Source organism: Xiphophorus hellerii, chromosome 23 (genome assembly GCF_003331165.1).
Source record: "Xiphophorus hellerii strain 12219 chromosome 23, Xiphophorus_hellerii-4.1, whole genome shotgun sequence".
Classification (NCBI taxonomy): domain Eukaryota; kingdom Metazoa; phylum Chordata; class Actinopteri; order Cyprinodontiformes; family Poeciliidae; genus Xiphophorus; species Xiphophorus hellerii.
Genome location: NC_045694.1, coordinates 41,519 through 62,978, shown reverse-complemented (window position 1 = coordinate 62,978; position 21,460 = coordinate 41,519). Strand labels below are relative to the sequence as shown.

Sequence of the window (21,460 nt, the reverse complement as noted above, 5' to 3'; positions counted from 1 at the left end):
CACTAAAGTTCAGCTTTTGGTGATAAATCTCAGATTTTTCTGATTTCTGTAAGATTTATGAAATAAAAGCATCCACATCTGATCAGACTTATTACTTATTACTTACTAGTAATAAGTCTATATATGACAACACCCAGATAATCAGATAATTAGTCAGCAAGGGACTAATAATAATAATAAGTTATTATTATTATTAGGCAGAGAACAGCAGATGTTTTTCCAGCTTCTTGAGTGACACGTTTAGCTAAATTTCTTCTTTTTTTATCTTTCATAAACAGCCCACATACACAAATGTTTCTGTGAAGCTCGGTGTTGCATCCCCAAGGCGGTCCAGGGTGTTGGATGCAACAATAGATAAACCATGTGACACTCGGACTCGTCCCAACATGGCTGCAGTTTGAAGGAATCGGCCCAATGTTGATGAACAATCCAGATTTTCAGGGACAACAGGAAGATCGTCACCTGGCTGCGATCGTCACGGTTACAGAAGAACCAGCCGGTTCTAATCAGGGTCATCTGAACCCTGAGAACGGATCAGAAATAACAACTGAGGCAGTTCATCGTTTCCTGACCGGTTCCTCTGATCCTCCACCAAGCCGGGTCCAATCTGATGCCAGAACCGAAGGAGATCAGAGGAAACAAGCCGACCCGGTCCGGCATCAAACCTCAACCCTGCTCCCGTCAGACCCGGCTTCGGAGCCGGTCCAGTAGAACTCAGCTGGGCCCAAACGAGGCTCAGTCTGAAGAACACCAGCAGAGCCTCGAGTCGACCTGCAGGATCAGTCCTTCTGACCAGCAGAGGGTGACAGTGGAGGAAGAACTCCCAGCAGAACCAGAACCTGGCTCAGTTAGGAGTAAACATGTTGGCCACATGGCGGTTCTGACCCGTTCTCGGATTACGGATGTCTTTATTTTCCTGCTAAGCATTTCCAGGAGTCCCTGACAGACGAGTTTTCTCTGCTGATCCTGAGAGAAATCTAGTGAAACCTCGGTGCGCGTGTCCCTTTAAGGAAAACCACGTGACCGATACACTTCCTGTGTCGTTTGGATAAATTGTATTTATGAGGGAGAAACTGGCTTTTGTTGGATGGAGATACTTTGTGTTCTTGGCTTTGCGTTTGCATATGGTTCATCTATACATGGAAGAGGAAGTTTTTAAGATCAAAATGATCAAAATGGGATCGTTTTGATCTTATCACGGAAAATAATGATTATTCCGTTGTCATTTTCACTTTTGACCATTTTTCTTTCAGATTATTCCAGTTCCTTTCTTTTGGATATTTGAATTAGTTTACATGGATTAACTTTTATTTCTGTTGCAGGTGAGACGTCGGATTTGCTCCCAGGTTTTTGTCTTACTGCCACCTGAGCTCTTCACCAACTGGTGTTCTGTTTATCTGTGCTGCCCATCGAGCCGTCCTACCTCGTGGTGATGCGCACATCGATGCTACGTCACAATCTGCTGACTCAGCAGATTTCTTATCCTACCTGTGGAAGTTTCATGTGTTTTATTTAATCGCAGATTACAGTAAGTTTTTATTTATTTATTTTATTCCTGGCTTCCATTAAGCTGCTGAGTTACTTCATGGTTTTACTTTACATGACAGCAGCTTATAAATATATTTATGGCTTTATTTTGTCTGTGATGTTGTTACTACTGTAAACAAGTTATTGTTAGTCAGGACAAAATACAAAATGAAACGAAGACTGAACGTCTGGTGAAATCAGAAAATGGCCGACAGACGTCTGTCTGAACCGATGCAGCTGGAGAAGAACGGACCGAACCGGCCGTTAGAGGAGCTGTCGGACTGGAAGTATTCAGCAGAGACTCGGAAAACTTATGCAGACCTGATTTCTACTTTCAATAAATTTGCAATACACTGAAAAACTTTTACATTGTTGTAAAGTATTTGTGTAAGACTTAGAGGAAAGAAGTGAATGTGCTAAAATATAATAATTTTATAAATTATTAAAAGAATAATTTATAAATCAATTATTTTTCTCTCCTTTCAGTGGCAGAAGGATTCAAATTGAGTCGAGCCACTGAGGTTCTTTATTGGCTTTTATATAGCTTTATTGGCTCTAGGGGGCAAAGGTCACCATGCCAGGAGTCCAACCTGTGGCTAACGCCTGCTTACGTGGTAACGCTTCACCACCAGAGCTGAACAGTTTTCATTCTTTCTGTTTGGACCCACAGAGACATTGGAAGGGTTTGGTTCTTTCTGTGTCGTCTACTTCTTGATTAGTTTCAGCTGATTGTGTGTTTAAACCCACCGGTGCTCCTTGTTCTCTGTCTGGTCTGCTGTCAGACATCTCTGGTTTTCCAGTTGCTACCACTTTTGAGACGTAACCTTCCACTCATTCTGTGCTGCCTGGATTTTTGGACTTTGTATTTCATCATTATTCATCATTTCTTCATTAATCTTCATCTCCTTCACACCAACCTGAGTCCTCTGCGTCTGCCTCACCATCTCTCTACCGCAAATCGTGACAGACATCCCATAATAAGTCGGAGCAACATTCTTCAGCCGGGAGCAAAAGTGCAAGAAAAATTTGAGATTTTCCTTACAGAACATTTTACAGTTTAGACAATATTTCATTTGTTATTTTCAGGATTTCTGAAGATTATCTTAAATGAAACAAACTTCCATGTATGGAAAATAATTTCAATATTGGATGCAAAATTAGAACCTAGTCTGTAGACATAAAAAATGAGTCAGAAAATAATCATTTCTTTGAATTATAATTTCAGTAATAAATGTAGAAAAATATCTGAAGCAGTTTTTAAATGAGATTTTTTTTTTTTTTACTGGAAACAGATTTTGATCCAAAACCTGATAAATAAAAAAACAAATCAACAAACATGGAGTGAATCTGGCAGCAGCATCACTAAAGCAGCCATTATCCCAATTAAACGGGATGCTGCAGGCCGGCCAGACGGCCCATCGTCACGGCGACGCTCTGCCTCCACTCACAACGCTCGTCAGCAATATTATTATTTCAATTATGCTAATTGCAGCTGCATCCACTCGTACCGGCTGTTAGCACTTGGCACAAGGTGCAATAAAAACAGTATCGATGGCACACGGCTTGCACAGGCACGCCCGGAGAGTAACTCACTCCACACACACACACACACGCACACACCCACACACACACACACACACACACACGGATTCACCACAAAGCCTGAAATTAAAGGTCAGCACGAGTCATGTGGAGCGCTCTGCAAACAATTACTGAGCAGCACAGCCAGTGGTTTGTGTCCTCACTTGATTCTGAGAAAAACTTGCCAGATCCGTCGCTTCACTCCGGGTTTAACTGGAGGATCTCCTGAAACCAGTGATCCCAGTAAAGACTCTGCAGATTAAACCATTTCTGTCAGGAGGACGAGGCGAGAGCCTCAGCGGAGAACTGACTCGTTCTCTGAGATCAAACCAACAGTTTTCCAGTTTTCTGCTCCTCGCAAACCAAACGACCTGCAGCAGAACATCTATTACTATGATTATTATTAAAATGTATTATGTTATTAAATGTATTATTATGTACCTGGGGTCTCAAAGCCAGAAACAGAAGCGTCTTGATCTTTATAAAGACTCTGAAACAGCAAAATACCAAAACTTTGGCAGGAATGTCTACTTGTAGCTCCTGCTAGATCATGAAATGTGGAGTTTTTATTACTTTAGACCAACATTTAGCTTTAAACTTTAAAGCTAAAGTTTAACGTAAAAATATTGGAGCAAAACGTAGAGAAACTGCTGCTAGTTTATGGGTTGTGGAGTCCAGATCAACCCAGAACAAGAATCCAACATGGAGAAGCAACATTTAGCTTTTTGTTGCTGTTTCCTTTTTGTCTTTTGGTTTTGTTGTTTTATTTGTATTTCCTCTAATTCAGGTAAAGAACTTTGAACGGCCTGGTTGCTGAAAATGTGCTAAATAAATAAAATCCCCTTTCACCTCAGAGTGGACACAGTCTGAGATTTTAAAATATAAATAGAATAAAATGTCTCTCCACACCTAAGAGATGTTAAATTTGTCCTCAGATTGAACTGACTGAACTTCTCCAGTCATGGAGACATGGAGACATGGAGACAAAATGGAGACATGGAGACAAAATGGAGACATGGTGTTTCCATGTCTCCATTTTGTCTCCATGGTGTCTCTTGTCTTACTGACTAGAAGCTCTTCACATCATACCATATATTTAAATAAGAGTCAAGAATATGTGGATTAATTTCCGTCAGCAGGTTTCACCTCACACACACACACACACACACACGTTTGCGCAGCTATCTTTGCGGGGGCTTTCCATTGACTTCCATTCATTTCTACAGCCTAAACCTTACCCTTACCGTTACCCCAACCCTAATCAAAACTCAATTCACACCTTAGTCCTAAATCTGACCCCTGACCCAAAAACAGCGTTTCTCCTTGTGGGGCCCAGGCTTCGGTCCCACAAGGAGCAGTGGGTCCCCACAACGTAGTATGTGTCAGGGAAATGGTCCCCACAAGGTATTAGAAACAAACGCACGCGCACACACACGCACCCACCCACACACCCCCACACACATACACACACACACCCCCAGGCGGAGCCAGCGCACTGTGTCCCTCCAGCGTCTCTGGTTCGATTCCCTGTGGTGTTAAAACTTCCTGATCTGCTTTCATCCAGTCAGATATTTAGTTAGGATAATAATAATAATAATAATAATAATAATAATAATAATAATAATAATAATAATAATAATGCACATGTCTTTGCTGCATGGATGAAAACTTTTGAACAGAAAGTCTCAGACAGAAAACTTAACTCAGTTTTGTCAAAATCAAATTCGATTGATTAGCAAATTTGATTGAATATTTCTAAATGGTTATTGAAGTTTTGCTGTGAAAAATCAGTAAATATTTTACAAAGAAATTAAGTGAGGAAATGAAAGCAGCTGTATGTTTTATTTAAACGCATCATTTTCAGATCATAACGGATTTAATTTGCGCTCCTAACAGTTTGGTCTCATTTATTCACTTTAAATGTTTGACATTTTCATGGTAATCGTCGCCATTTGAAAGGATTTTTAAGAAAGTCTTAAATTGCAGGTCGGATCCCAATTTCAGGTAATCAGAAGGTTTTTTCCTCTAAATCTGTTGGATGAAACAAAAACTTCCTGACATCCGACTCAGCGTGTTAAAACATGCAGGAGGCGCCGCAAACATCCGGTATGAATATAATTAGCACAAACAAGCAATCACACACACACACACACACACACACACACACACACACACCATCTGTAATTACTGTGGATGTTGAGCTTGGCTTGTTAAAATATGCACATATTGTCCTGCGCTCCTCTGTGTGAGCTGATTTATTCTGAATACACTCCGTCTCTGACACACACACACGCACACACACACACACACACACCCACCCTCACACACACACACACACGCCCACACACACACACACACACCCCCCCCCCCACACACACACACACACCTGTTTGGTCTGCTCTTATTTGTGTAATGTGCACTAATGAGTTAAACACTGAAACACGAGGAGATGATCTCTCTCTCTCTCTCTCTTTCTCTCTCTCTATGAAGAACAGACAACTAGGTTCATTCACACCAAACCGGTGGCAATAGGCAATGGGCAACAGGCAATGGGAGACATTTGCAGCAATTATTAGGAAAGTTCCAGTTCAAACTCCTGAGTTGTACGGAAATAAAGAACGACAAACAGAACGAGCAGCTGGACTCCTGCGTCGGCAGCATCATGATGAGGGATCATCTGCTGAGTCGACTGGTGAAACGCTGTGGAAGGTAAACATTCCAGTTTTCACCACTGGAAGACATTTTGGAACTTTCTGCTTTTGCGCCATTTTGCTTTCATTTCCATATTTTATTTATTGTTTCATATTCATGATCAATCTGTGAAGAGACACGCCTGGTTTTCATCGCCTTCATGTTTCCCTGCAGCTGGGAGAAATGCATCATGGGAGTTTTCATGGCGGCGATAGAGCAGGCTCCGCCCCCTGAGGCCATGAGGCTGCAGGAAAGACAACGCCGCCGCCACGGCAAATTGCCGCCACGCAGCAGGCTGATTACCACATTTGGCAACCTGCCGTTGCCTTCTCCACTACTAGGCCCGTTGCCAAACCCTGCAGGTTGACGTCTCAGTGGATGTTGCAAGTTGCTCAGCAGCTGTTGCTCGTTGCTTGCTGAGCCATGAAGCCTCCAATCTGAAGGACACTGAACTAATCCTGGTCGGACCGGGTCAGTTCGGGTCGGACCGGCTCAGTTCAGGTCACCAAAATTTTATCAGATTTTTATCTTCCAGAAAATTGACTGGTTGCCAAATCGGTGGAACGGTCCGATCAACTGTCGGACGCGGGTCAAAGGTTCTGGTTTTACTTCTCACTGTAGATTGCTGCGGTTCTGACCCGTTGCTCCTCCTGGAGCCGGAGGAACCGGGTCAACTGGTTGTTCCGGGCATCAGGACGGCAACCGTTGCCCTTCATCCACTTTGTAGCAACGCTGGAGGTTCTGGAGGTTCTTGAAGCCCCTCACCATGATGCAGCCACCGCCGTGCTTCACGTGTGGAAAGAATCTGTGGGACACCAAACCCAAACTGGACGTATGATGATGATGATGGAGGCCTCTTCATCACCTGGAGGTCAAAGGTGAGCCGGTCTCGGAGCTGAATAGAAACTTTTTTCTGATTTGATATGAAAATGAATTTTTTCCATGAATGTATGTAAATATCTGACCCTGCTGAGAGTGAGGATCAACTGGCCGTAGCTGTGAACTTTGACCTCCTGCTACGATGTGTTGACCTGGAAACTGGACCCGGCGCTCGGTCGGTCACTAGGATCTGTCTGCTGTAATCAGATTACTCTCACTTGTAATGTGTCTCCGTCCTTCTGGGTCGGAACCAGCGATCAAACCGGCCACACCAAAATAAAGCATTGTAATCCGTCAGCGTGCTGCATTCAGGGCCTGCGGGAAATCTCCGCTGCCTTTCAGACGCGTCAGGCGCTCGACCCAGTTCTGTCGGTGTCGTGTTCAGGTTTCAGTAAATCAGAAGCTTTGGGGTCTGCAGGTGTTTTCCTGTTTTCTCAGCTTCGTCTTGAAGCGATTAGGGATTTTTTCCGGTTTGGTGAAGTTGAAATCTTCCTCTTGTGGGCGGAGGATGGATGTTTGCCGGGCGGCTGCAGCTGCAGCTGCCGTTGCTCCACCGTTTGAGCTGAAATGCATCATTTATTCTGTCAAACATCCTGCAGCCGATCTCAGCAGAGGCTGCAGAGAAGGTGACGGAAAGCTCTGGGGATAAATCGATTCAACAGGACAAAAACCAGAGATGATGGAAAATATTCTCCAGTTGTTTTATGGCGGCTTGCTGTCATAAAGTTCAGCTCACCTGCAGCTCCGGCTCCTCGTCTCCATTTATTTCCACGATTCCTGATCAGCCGGAGCGTCGCTGCAAACATCCATCCGTTGTCTAACACGCTTATCCCCAGTGGAGCTGCTGGTTCCGACCTCCAGAGGTCACGGGGTGAGAGGCGGGGTCACCCAGATGGGTCGCCGGTCCATCGCAGGCAAAAACATGCAGTTGCACAGAAATATGCGACGGAGCAACGTCTCGACCAACGAGTTGCGGCGTTTCAACAACGGAGCCGCCGAGAAAGAAAAGCTCCTGCTCCTGTTAGACAAGTTTTCCAGGTCGTGTTTCTGTGGTAATTAGGAGGAAGAGGAAAACGCGCCTGATCCCAGAGAGGCCCTGAACGCACCGTCACCTGCTGCAGGTGCTAATGACCTCTAACCCCACAGGACAAAGGTCAGCTGGGATGAAGGCTTGTTCTGCTCAGTGACATGGCAGTATGAGCCTCCTCCATGTTTACACACACACACACACACACACACACACACACACACACACACACACACACCCACACACACACACACACACACACTTTATAACATTAGACTTTCAGATTCCTATAAAATAAACCATAAATATCTGTAAAAATTGATATTTGTCTCTTTTCTCTCGTCTGAAAAGCAAAAATTTCCCCTCATCGACTCGTTTTCTCTCCAAAATGTCGGGTTTGAAACGGACGGCGAATTAAACCAGGTTCTTCTTTTCCACTTTTCTCACGACTAAAGATCTTTTAGAAAGTCAAACCTGCAGCTTGGAGCTTTCAGGACATTTCATGGTTTCAACTGAAATCTTTCAACTTGAGGCAGTTTGCAAAAATCCTGGGCAGGAGAGTCAGACTGAGGTGTTCAGGGACAGTTTTAAGGTCTGGAAAGCAGACAACTCATCCTGTTAGGAGGAGAAATGTTTTCAACACAAACAGATTCTTTTAGTTCTTTCTAAAATTTTTCCAGCTTCAGAGAAAATTACAAATATTTCCAATTTGTTTTCAGAAAATTTGACACCTGGGAGATTTAATGAAATGTTTAAATATGTTCAGTTTTAGTTGTGATTATTTGTGGAGGAGATGAGAATATCAGCTAAATGAAAGCAGAAATGTGTAATTTGAAGGAGTTTCACTCGGAGCGTTGCTTCCTTTCTCGTCTTCATTCTGGGAAAAATCTAGGAATAATTTTCATAAAATAAATAATCACCAAATGTTGACAAAACATCCAGAGATTTCAAATCCTTTCAGACACCTTCATCATCATCATCATCATCATCAGTTCAGTCCAAACTGCAGCATTTAAAAAACTGGAACTGATTCAGATTATTTTATGTCTGATTTGTTTTGGGTTTTTTCATTCATGCATCAAACCAACATTTTGTTGCGATGAGTTTAAATCTTTGAGAAGGAAAAGAAAAGTCGTTTATTAATCAGTCAAAAGTACAAATTCCCATTTTGTGAAGAGAAAAATGCTTTTGGTTTAATGTTTCAATATTTCTTTTGTTCTGTTATTTCATTTTTATCATCTGGTTTCAGGCTCAGAGTTGAACTTCTGATCACTTTATTAATTCCTGTCAGATTTTATTTCACTCCATTTTCTAATTGCAGACTAAATCTTTAATCGTGCAGCTCTTGTAATATAATTCATATTCCATGTGAGACGGACTGAACTGACTCCGCGGGTCCAGAAAAGCTCCAAATATTCGCACTAATTATTCACATTTTAATATAAAATATTATTAATATATGAAACCCGTCACACGTCACGAAGTTTCATTTCCAACAAACATTTTTCATTTGATTTACAGCCGAAACCGAGTCCATTTGGACCGGAACATCCAGTCAAAGTTCGCCTCACAATATTTCAGGATTAAAGAGCCGGATTTGTCGAACTGACTCGTCATCTGGACCGGAACCAGGCGGGTTCTGTTCTGTTTCAGAAACAAAGTCCAGAACTTGAAAACGTTTTCTCCAGATTTTATGCCTGTTTTTTATTTGTAGAAATCAAATTTCAACCATTTCCTGTTGGACTTTAGAGGTTCGTCATTCTGATTTATTTCTGATTTCATCTTTGATTCTTACAGACAGAATTTGTGTCTCGTTCTCTGTTAATGATCGTTAATCAGTTTATCGATCATCTTAAATGGAAACTGTTACATTTGATCAACTCTGATTCAGCTGCAGACCAAACGGATCAATTACAGATTCGCTGCTTCACAAACCCGGAATCTGGGCTCGTTTGGACCCATTGCTGTAGGATCGGAACCAGTTTCACACGTCACCATTCAGAACTTTCCCAGTTTGTTCCCTCGGACTAAACTGGGATTTATTCTGAACATTTCCCGTCATTCCAGCCTCGTTCCCGGTTCCGTGTTCTGGACCGGGATTCAATCAATTGTTAACGTTTATGGGCTTTTATAGAAGAAACTGACTTTATAAATTAGAATAATTCAAGTCTCTGGCTTCTGTCTGAAAAATAAAAGACAGAAAAATTATTGAAACTAATTTAAAGGAAATGCGTGAATGATACTTTAATCTTTACGCGTTTTAAATTCAAACCCGAAGTTAAACATGAAATTTCTGCTTGATTAAAAATTACAAATATTTCAAACTCTTAATCAAATCATAAAGCGCTGCGCTCCGAATCTGTAGAGGAATATAATTATATTAATAGTTATTTACTGGTTTCAGGTTTCAGGTCAAAACAGCGGCGAGTTGAACTTTTAAAGAAAAACTTCTGCTTTTAGAATAAGATTTAATTTAGGCCGCAGATTTGGCTTTTTGTCCTTACTGTAAAAAGTTCATGTATGATTGAAAATAATATTATTAATAATGTGCAAATAATTATCACCGCGTGGTTCCCTTAAATTGATTTTTTTTTCTTTTCAATAAAAAAAAATAAATGTATCCTTTATTTTATTTAAGTTTAATGTTTTATGAATAAAACTCTTGAATTTTCGGTCCAACTATAAACAGTTTTTATGGTTTATTGTCCTAAATGTTCCTGGACATTTAGGACAATAAATGTCCTTTCATACATTTCATTTATGAACGTATGAAATGTGTGAATGAGTGAATCTGTTCAGGTTTTGAGGAAACAGCGCGGAGCAGCAAAGCTTCAGGAAATGGTGGAAATTTGGATCTAAATTTTAATCTTTGAAACTTTTAAAGTTCAGATTCAACTAAAACTCTATAAGTTTCTGTCTCTCCATGCAGCTGAAGTTGGCTCTAAAAAGCTCGTGTTCTGGTTCTGGTTCTGGTTCCGGAGCCCTGCAGGCGGACTTCGTCCCGCTGCCTGTTTTCTGCATTAAGCGGAACCGGAGCCTCGCAGATCCTTCGCTGTCTAAACGCAGCTGCGCTTCGGGGAGGTTTTACCTCTGGGCCGCAGTGTTGGCGTCCAGAATCCCTGCGCCCTGCATCCAGGAGCGGACCGGGGTCATGCCGGTGGGGAGCGGCTCCTCCTTCATGGTCAGGGCCCCCCGGGGGAGGCTGTCCTGGATGGAGAACATCAGATTGTCCTTCTGGGAGCTTTGTCTTCACCAGGAACAAGACAGAAGATGAAGAATAATCCTCCCTGCACCAGCCGCTCAAACAAGCCAGAGGACCACCTGGATTAAGGTGGAGAAAAGAGGAGCGATGAAGAGGAGGGGTGGAGGAGGAAGAGGAAGAGGAGGAGGAGGAGGGGGGGGGGGGGGGGGGGATGGAGCTTCCTCAAAGTGCCGCGTCCTGATCCAGAGAAGAGCCGCGGGTTCCTCGGGGTTGTCAGCGGGCTTGGTTTAGATCCCAGCCGCGGGTCGGAGCTGGAGGAGCGCGGAGAGCATCTCGGAGGATCCGGGCAGAGAGTCCGGGGATCCGGGATCAGAGACAGGCGAGCGCCGCGGACCGAGTGGAAAAGAAAAGTGGGCTAAAAAAAACCAGGCAGCGCTTCAAAAGGGGCTAAAATGAAATGATTAGCAAACAAGAGGGAGGGACGAGCCGAGGAAGGCTGCGGCTCCCGGGGGAGCAGAGGGATTGGGCGGCGAGAATCTGCCCTCCCTCCCCGGCTCTTTCTGGCTCCTCCGTCCCGGCGGAGAGCTCCTTCTCTCGGGCTCCACGGCTCCGCAGGTCCCGCGGGACCCGCGTGGAGCGGGAGGGGGCGGGGCGCGACCATACAAGGACTGCTCATCTGAATACGAGGCTCACTTCCGGCGCCTGATTGGCTGCGTGCACTGATTGCGTCACTGTCCGCTCCAAATATGGGGTTCCGCGTGTTGAGCTGCGCGCGCTGAAGAAAAAGTTAACAGCTCAGATTGATGACACGTGACCGCTGAGGGTTACCAGGGCAACGAGAAGCTCAACATCCATTAACAGCTGATTTAGTCTGCAGCAGCTCGGGAGCTACAGGGTCTGGATCCGGTTCTGGTCCCGGGTCTGGATCCCGGGTCTGGTCCCGGTTCTGGACCCGGGATCCAGACCCGGATCCATCCGGACTTCCTAAACTTCTGCGGAAGAATCTGCGGCTCGGGCTGACGGCGCTGCGCTGGTTTGGCGCAGATTTTTCCTCCTGAACTCCGCAGACATTTGGCGCTCTGCTTCTCTTTCCGCACAGCAGGAGCCGCTAATAAGATGCGTTTCAGTGCCAGAGATTTATTTCACATCAAATTAAAACGGAACCGATTCCAATGAAAACAAGAAACACATTTCATCACTAACATCCTGGAAGTTGTTTGATCGCGGCTTTTGACGTTTTGAGGATGAAGATGCTGAGATTCCTGCGCATTTTCTCTTTTTTCACAAATCCACTAATTAAGCAGAAACTCCAGAGCAGCGCTGATTAAATATTTATTCTCCTTTAGCCCAGTGAATTCCTCCTGGGAAACAGAAACGTCTGGAAATCCTGGAAAAATCTTCAGTATCGAGACTGAAGCTGCAAACATGGAGATGAAGAGAAAGATGATGAAGAGGAGGAAAACAACAGATCCATCGATCATCAATGAAATATCGGTTCAGTCACTGCAGATATTAATTCACGTTACTTTACAGCAAATCTGCTTTTCCTCTTCCTCCTCCTCCTCCTCCTCATCATCATCAGTCCGTTTGGAGTTCGGTCCGTTAAAGTCACACATTTAGAAAATCCTAAAAGCTTTTCAACAATAAATCAATTAAAGTCTCATCAGACGGTTAAACACGTGACCAACTGAAAACGAACCTGCTGAGATCCAATTTATTTCATTCCTTTCAAACTTCCCTGAGTCCCGAATCAAGACCCAGCAGCTTCAGAACCAACAACACGGACCGGGCCGGGCCGGACCGCTTTCAGCTGCAACTAAACCAGTCAGTGAATAAAACTTTACATTTATGATTCCTGAACGACAGTACTGAGAAAATAAAGCTGTTGATTTTATTAAAGCATCAAAGTTACTGAATTTCTGAAATGATGCAACAACTTTCCATAAACTGACCATTAATTTGATTTTATTGGGAATAATATTCAGGAATGGTTTGGTCTCTAATTCAGTTCCTTTCTTTTTTTCCATTTTTTTCTCTGAAGAGTTTTTGCGGCGCTTGAAGTTCGTATTTTTTGCGACAATAGGCAGAAAAAGAGGGGGGGGGGGGGGGGGGGGGGGGGGGCGGGGGGCAAAGGTCGCCGGGACCGGGAGTCGGACCCGCGACGTCCGCGTTGAGGACTAAGGCCTCCAAACGTGGGGCCCCATAATTCAGTTTCTTTAAGCCGTGGTTCCGTGAACACGTTCAGACCTGCAGGGAGTCACCTTTGACCTCCTCAGACAGTTTCTGATTGGCTGTAGCAGAACCTTCGAGCAGCTATAAGTCTCCATCTCATCTGCCATCATCTTACGGAACCGAACATTTTGTAAAATCTTTGATCACAGGCGACGCTTCGCTCTGCAAAACTTACTGCAGACCAGCAGCGCCTCTTAGTGGACACTAGAAGAACTGCTTCTGTTTCAACTAAATCTTTTCATACTAAAAGATTTAGTCAAACTGGAGATACAGGAAAAAAAACTGGTAAAAAAAAAATCAGTTGTGATAGAAAACAAAGAAACTAACCAGGAAACGTCTTAAGAGAAATATTAAAACTGCTCAGAAAATCCTGAATGTATTTACAGCAAATCCAAGGCAGAAAAACAGAGACGACTCCTAGTAAACAACAAACAAATGTATTGGAGGACATCTGTCTGCAGCAGAACCTCAGCTAAACCATTTCCAGCTGACTCAGGCTTCCAGTTGAGGAGTTATGAGAAAAATCAAAAAGCAAATCTGCTGAGTGGTTCAGGGGTCCGACAGAATCCGATCCAATTCAGATCTGAAGTGGAATAAACATGTTGGAGGATTGCAACAATAAAACCAAGAAGTTACTAAACTGGAGCAGGAAGCATCCATACTTATCAGGTCAAACCACATAGTGCAATACGATATCACTGGTCAATCTATCCGCCAAATTCTTATATTTTTTTTGTGTTGTATTTATATTTACTTATATTCTTATATTCTATATTCTTATTCCTTGTTTCTTGCATAATTTATGGTTTTTTCTTGCATAATTTAAGGTTTTGGTTACTCACATTTGGTGTGTACCTTAGTATTTAATTTGTATTTTGTATTCTTTTGCACTTTTGCTTACTGTGTGTTATCTTTGTTTTTTGCCTGGGAGCTGCTGGTAACTTCAATTTCCTGAGGGAGTCTTCCCAAGGGATCAATAAAGTACAAGTCTAAGTCTAAGGACGTGGATCTGAGTCTCTGTCCTGATTGGATCTCAACCTGCAGCCTGAGGATTTCAGGAAACATCAGACTGACGTTCTCTTCGGGTTCAGCAGCTCAAACTGCGATTATTTTTTAAAGAACTGTGGTTATGTTCACACTGCAGGCTTTAACAGCTCAATTTTGATTTTTTTTGTGAGATCAGATTTTTTATGCATATTTCCAAACATATGTGGATCATATGCGAACTGTGTGAACTGCAAACAACCTGAAAGTGTCTCCCATGCGCAGTAGTAGGCCCCACACAGTCATTACATGGATCTAATGGTGGCTCAGATCTAAAGTTGCCCAGAACTTGAGTCACTTCATTCTCACCGTTGGTTGCTGGTTTTCTTCCTGGTTCTGCTCATCAGGATCCAGAATCGTGACGCGTCGTGTGTCAATGACTCAGGTCACATTTGAAAAGATCAGACATGAATTGGATTTAGGAACATTTATGAAAGCAGTCTTATTCACATTTGTAAGAATCCAATCTGTGTGGTTCAGATTTTTATGAAAAAAAAAAGTAAACAAACTCAGTTTCCATTTGTAACATTTATTGTTTCTCTTTCTACCAAAACCTTCCATCTGGTGATTTGGTCTCAGCTAAACCTTTTTATTGTTTACAGAAACTTCATAAGGAATTTTTTCTGTTTATTTTGGATATTTCAAACGTTAAATATTCACTAAGATTTAAAGTTTGATTTTTGAGCAACTGTTCCTGCACTTAGACTATTTCCACTATTGTAAATGATCTCAGAACAACAATATCATCATTTATTACAATAACTTCTGGGATCATTTATGGCGGACAAGCCGATCACTCGCTTGCTGTAGCTCAGCGTTTCCTGCCCTGCATGTTTCATTCGTTTCCCTGCTTCAGTTCAGCAAACACCTGCCAATTGAAACCAGCTGGGCTGAAGCAGAGAAACATGCAGGCCAGGTTGCTCTGGAGCAAGAACCAGAACCACCTTACCCGCCAACCCGCTCCGCTCCGGTCCATTTCGGTTTCCCCAGACCTTAAAGACTCACCACAATTCTGCTTATCCCTTCCTCTTCCTGGGAACCCGTCAGAAACATCCAACGATCTCGCTCACCTTAACCTGCCTGTCCTCTCTCTGGGTCCGACCCGACACAGAGACAGATTCTTATTTATATTCTTGAATATATTGTAACTAGATGAGCTTATCTCTGGTTCTGTGTGTGATTCTGCATGTGGGTCAGAAAGTTGCCACCCATCATGACAAATACATGTGAGTTTCTATGTGGAGGAGACTGGCTGCAGGTGAGTTAATCAGGGAATTAGGAACAGCTGTGAAGGAGGGGCAAACACAGGAACACGCATAACATAAATTAAGTCAAACTAGAACAGAAAATGTCTAAGAAATAAATACTTACGGAAAATAACAAAAAAAACCTACAAATCTAAATACAAAGGAAATAAAATGGAAACACTTAATGTATGATCTTCATGGTGTAGCTTACAATACATGTAAAATATATATTTATTTGCAATACTAAAGAGAAAGAATTACACTGAGAAACAAGTCTTTTATTTTAGGGCTTATGGATGTTCTTTAGCAGCTTCTCCTCAGCATGTCCTGTTTACTAAACAAAACTATTACAGACAATACTTTGACTAACCTGAGTATTCTCTGCCTCTTTGCTCTGCTATGAAAAACCTGTTAGCAGATCTCAAGACTTGAACACTTCCAAGATTAAAGCTGATCCAAGTTTTGTGATCTAACTGGTCTTCTCTCCATTCATTGCTGAACCCATAACCTCCATGAAACCTCCAGTGTTGCACATTTTCATCCTTGTAAATCTTGTGAAGAAATGATCCCTTGTGTTCCTCTGACTCTGCATGTGGGTTAAAAGACTTTCCAGAACATAACAGCAGGTGTCTGAATTTTTTTTACATTTTTGTAAGGCAGACCTGTGAAGACACTGATACAGTGTATTGGTTGGTTAGCATTACGCAACGTATAGCTCAAATCTACTCTACTGCTGTCAACAAAGGTGGCAACCGACGACCGGTGATCAGAGATCTGAAGCTCAGCAACTTTATGACAGAATGATTGTGTAACTCCTCAGACAGAACTCGCATTTCAGCAAGTGGCTCTCATGGTCACAGATGTCGACCGTCTGGATATCCAGGCTGGTGCAGCCTTCCCTCTCTGACCCTTCCTGGTCCAGGAAGGGTTATGCTCCAGAACCAGGGCTCTGACCGACTCCCAACTTGTACACAGTTGGGAGTCGGTCAACATGTCCTGTTTGCTAGACAGGTAGAAAAACCTTTTCCTGCAGCTCATTCTGTGCATAGATAGTCAATCTAGTCAGCAGAGTTTTAGCCACATCACCCATAAACTTCAAACCTGACACGTCATTAAAGAAACACAATTATGTGTTTGCGGACCACCATTAATAGGAACATGATACACAGCTTGTGTTAAATTATTCAGCAACCGTTTCTGCTGCTTAAAACATTGCAGATAACCAGTGGTGCTAGGCTGTCAGTCTGACCTGACCTTTGCATCTTTGAGGTTTTTCTTCCTCCTGAAAGCAACTCTGGTTTTCTTTTTGATCAGTCTTTCACTAACAGATTGAAGCTATAAGATTCTTTGCCAAACCTTCAACCCAATTAATGTGAGCCTGCGAGTAAGACTTGTAAAAGGAGCTGCCACTGCTGGACATCTGCTGGTTTGGATTCAAGTCTCTCCTTAAGAGCGACCTCTGGTGGACAAAGCTGCAAACAGCACCGCAACCCTGGAGAAAAAGAAATGATCATATCTTTATTCCTGACACAAAAAAAGGTCCATAGTAAAAGAAAACAAACAAAATCAGAAAAATATAAAAATAAACATGACACATAATATTATTCACTGAGTCAAAAATAAATGATTCCACAATCGTCTGGAAAATCTGATTTACTAAATATACTAAATAAATATAGTAAGTATGCTAAATACTTGAAACCACACTAATCATCAGTGTACTTGAAGTATGTTATTTTGGAAGAATTAATTTTGTACTTAGTGTATTTTAATAGTAATTAAATTGTAGAAAAGCACAATTTAAGGTGCACTAAATGTATTATAACAGGCTTTTTTGGAACAACTAAAGTTATAGTTTGTATACTTTAAGTTAATGCCTTTTTATGTAATATTAACAACCTTTATTAGTTTATCTTAAATGTAATATTTTTCTGATTGAATTAAATTTAAAATACATTTAGAATGTATTTTAAGTATATTGGCTGTCAAGTTCTTTTTTAAACTGTGCAAACTTCCCCACTTGAAAAGGGATGGATGACCCCATGCAGATTCTTAATGGCAGGGATTTTACTCGAAGGACCAAACAGTTTTCCTTGCTTTTACTTCCATTTATTCAGTGTATGGACATATTCACCATTGATCCAGAGGATGCAGGTTAAAAACCTTTAAACAAACCCAAAAAATAATAATTACTAATCTGTATAAATTAATTTCACTTAGTGCAAATTATATAAATAATACCCAAGCAACCCATCACAAATTAAATATACAAAATAATCAAAATTAAATACACAAGTAACTAAACTTATGTTAACTTTAACTTAACTTTAAAGTGCATTCCAAGTTAATATTTACATTTCATACACATACATTTCTTAGCATACAAACATCTGCTTCTCAACATTAATAATAAATATTTATCATAAATTTAGCTTTAAAGCTTTAAATTATTCTTTGAAGTTGATGGTAAATAACAATTGAACTTGTTACCCAAATCCATTTCATCAATGCATAATCAATTCAATCATAAAAGTCCATCAGTCAATGAACGGCAAGCGTCGCCGCTGCAATCCACCACCTCAGTTCAGCTGTCACTAATGATCCGATCGGCCAAACTGGATTGTAGACAACTTTGCGGTCCGATCTCATAACAACACAGTTTATATCTTACCGGCTGCCTCTCTGCTCATCTAAAAGATCATCCAGTTGTACACAGGTTGACTAGGATCTGTGATTCAAAAAGTCCCAAACTCCTGTCCTCTGTTTGACGGCTTTAACTTCCGTCTTCTCTTTTTTTTCCTTGTCCGTCCCGCTTTTAGGTCCGTGTGGGAACGCACAACTTTTTTTTTTTTTTTTTTTTTCTTCTTTCTGATTTGACTTCACATTGGCATTACATATTTTATATATTAGTAGTGTGATTACAGTGTGTTACAATTACACCTTTGCTTTATTATATTTGCTAATGAAATAACTTTTAGTTACTTAATGTCTTTTATTAATCTGCTTTACCAGTTTGTACATTAATGCTTCATACACACTGCAGACACACATCAGGTACCAAAACCATTATTACATAATGATCCATTACTACATAATGATCCATTACTACAGAAGGATCCATTACTACAGAAGGATCCATTACTACAGAAGGATCCATTACTACAGAAGGATCCATTACTACATAATGATCCATTACTACAGAAGGATCCATTACTACAGAAGGATCCATTACTACAGAAGGATCCATTACTACATAATGATCCATTACTACAGAAGGATCCATTACTACAGAAGGATCCATTACTACAGACTTTCCAGGTAAAACTAATTACATTGTGCTTTCAATATATTCATTTTTCAGGAGTATATTGACAATATACTATCACAGAATTATACAAATTGTCAATATATTCAAAGTTTACAGACAACATGCTTAAATTAGCACAATAAAACAACAGGTACACTGTCATGATTTTAGTAGCTGGTCTCACTCACATGCAGAAACATTCAGACAACAAACAGTTTTAAAGATTTATTTACAAAAAATGTGAAAGTGTAAAAGTCCGCAGCAGGAGGCGCCAGTGGTTCAGGAGAGCCGAGAATGGACCTGTTCGACAGAGGAAGGGTTTGTGGGATCCGATGATCGGAGCTGAACTTTTCGGAACCAGATGGGGTTTTGCTTACGGGCCCGTCTGTTTGGTCCGATCTGGGCGGAGGGCGGAGCAGGTGAAGCAGTCACGGAGAAGAAACGGGTTCAATCTGCCAGCCAGGTAAAGGGCTGTCCTGAAGGTTCTTGGCGGGTGCAAATCACCTACAGGTCCGGGGAATAACTTGGACGGAGATCCGGGTTTTCATCTCAAAGATCTCGATAGGAAAACAGAAACAAAACCAATCAATATCAATCAGATCGCTAGTAAAGCCCAGGAGGCTAGAAGTTACCGAGGATTAACGCTCAGTCTCTTCTTATACTGTGCTGATGCTGACCAACCGCACAGCCTGACGCCATCTGGTGGACAACTGACAGGCGATAAATGGAGCAGATCCCAACATACTAGAGGAAATGTGAGAGATGTTTCACCAGGGTCAGAGTATTGTTTTAATACCATGTCACAGTATTCCAGTGTTACTGCAGACAAACTGACATTTGTCCGTCCTAAGATCAGTGAGGATCAGCAGAACATTCCCATTTTACAGAAACCTACAAAAGATAACAGAACAATTAAACAGAGAAAGATCTTGTATTTTATAGAGTACAGAAAAAAGGCCAAGAAAAAAAATAAGATTTACAATTTTAAGACATTGTGGACTCGACATGTATGTGACATCATCAGAACTGGTGATGATTGGGACCGGATGCCTGGAGTGGAAAAACTTTTCTGGGTGTTTTCTTTGCCTGTTTATGTTAGAAGTAGAAAAAATAGTCAGTAAAATCATAGAATTAGTTGATGTTGGCATTAAATATGAAGCTGTTTTAAGTGAGACAAACTACTTTAGTCTAATAATTTTCAAATCAAATTATGTTTATTAAGCACTTAGTGTTGGAAACACAGCAGGTTCTGCTGTTAAACTGTGGCCAGCTGCTCAGTCAGATAAAATCCTTCCACCATGAAGATGATGTGGAGCTTCATCCTCAGAGCTGGTTGGTGATCTGGTGGAGCCAGAGCCTCTTCTGAGACAGGAAAGTCTTTAGGTTTTCCAATCCCTCTTTCACAGACCTCGGCATCAGTCCACTCATGTGTAACTGGTTGCTCGACTTCCTGACCAGTCGACCTCAACATGTCCGGCTGGACAACCACTTCTCACCCACCATCATCATAAACACCGGAGTGCCACAAGGCTGTGTGATGAGTCCCTTCCTCTACTCCCTCTTCACCTACGACTGCAGACCTGTCCATGGCTCTAACGCCATCATCAAGTTCGCAGACGACACCACGGTGATCGGCCTCATCAGAGATAATGACGAGGCCGCTTACAGGGAGGAGGTAGACCGTCTGGCTGAGTGGTGCGACAAAAACAACCTGCAGCTGAACAAACCTCAACACACACCAACATGTCTTCTGTCTCTGGACACAGGTTCATGTTGATTAGGTCAAAGGGCTAAGAGAGCGACCGTTCACAGTAAAACATGACACTTCCTGTTCTCAGGGGGCGTGGCCTACGTGATGTCATCATTTGACCATATGGTATTGTAGGCCACCTGATGACGATCAATCACTGAAAGTTTGGAGTCTCTGTGAGTTTTTGTGTTAGAAATACCAATTTTTCATTTTTTCCTGTGTATTACAAAATCGAAGAATTTCATCTGCAGGGCAATGCTGCCCTCTGGTGTCGAATTACTGAAATAATGAAACTATTTCAGTGGCCAGCAGAGGGCAGCATTGCCCTACAAACGACGAACATGTACTGTTTATTATGTAATTACACAGAAGATCTCTCTAATTCATTCTGAGGGGGCGGGGCTTAGATGACGTCATAATATGATGACATAGCATTGTCAGGCATCACAACAGCATCACTGAGGCCAAGTTTGGTGCAGCTCGGTCGAAACATGTGGAATCTAGAAGCAAACGTATGGCATCGGCGTTACAGGTCACTTCGCCACGCCGCCACACCCAGCTGCTTCATCGCAGCCGGTCAGGGCTTGAATCCACAAACACCAACATGTCTTCTGTCTCTGGACACAGTTTCATGTTGATTAGGTCAAAGGGCTAAGATAGCGACCGTTCACAGTAAAACATGACACTTCCTGTTCTCAGGGGGCGTGGCCTAAGCGATGTCATAATTTCACCACAGGGTATTTTAGGACACCTATTGTTGATCAATAACTGAAATTTGGTGTCTCTGTGAGTTTCTGTGCAGGATATATAAGAGTTTCGTGTTTCATGGCGAGTAGGTGAACTTTGACCCCTGGTAACCCCCCTTCAGCAAGCTCATACAGTCACCAATTTGATAACTTTAAATCAGACATGCCTTATGATCAGACTGACCGAGTTTGAAGCCGATCAATCGAAATCCCTAGGAGGAGTTCGA

At 42.1% G+C, this 21,460-nt stretch overlaps 2 protein-coding genes across 4 annotated transcripts in view; both read right to left on the bottom strand.

Moving 5' to 3' along the window:
• LOC116714595 (transcription factor COE3-like) overlaps window positions 1-11,344 on the bottom strand; it is an 88,799-nt gene extending 77,455 nt beyond the window's left edge. For all 3 annotated transcript variants that reach the window (XM_032555268.1, XM_032555270.1, XM_032555269.1), the window contains exon 1: window positions 10,794-11,344. In XM_032555268.1, the coding sequence (XP_032411159.1) occupies window positions 10,794-10,927 (134 nt within the window). In that variant the 5' untranslated portion in view covers window positions 10,928-11,344. The remainder of the gene's footprint in view (window positions 1-10,793) is intronic.
• Window positions 1-18,211, bottom strand: part of LOC116714596 (alpha-1,3-mannosyl-glycoprotein 4-beta-N-acetylglucosaminyltransferase B) — a 776,799-nt gene extending 758,588 nt beyond the window's left edge. The window contains exon 1 of the mRNA XM_032555272.1: window positions 18,102-18,211. Within this exon, the coding sequence (XP_032411163.1) occupies window positions 18,102-18,120 (19 nt within the window). The 5' untranslated portion in view covers window positions 18,121-18,211. The remainder of the gene's footprint in view (window positions 1-18,101) is intronic.
• Between the last annotated feature and the right edge of the window lie 3,249 nt (window positions 18,212-21,460).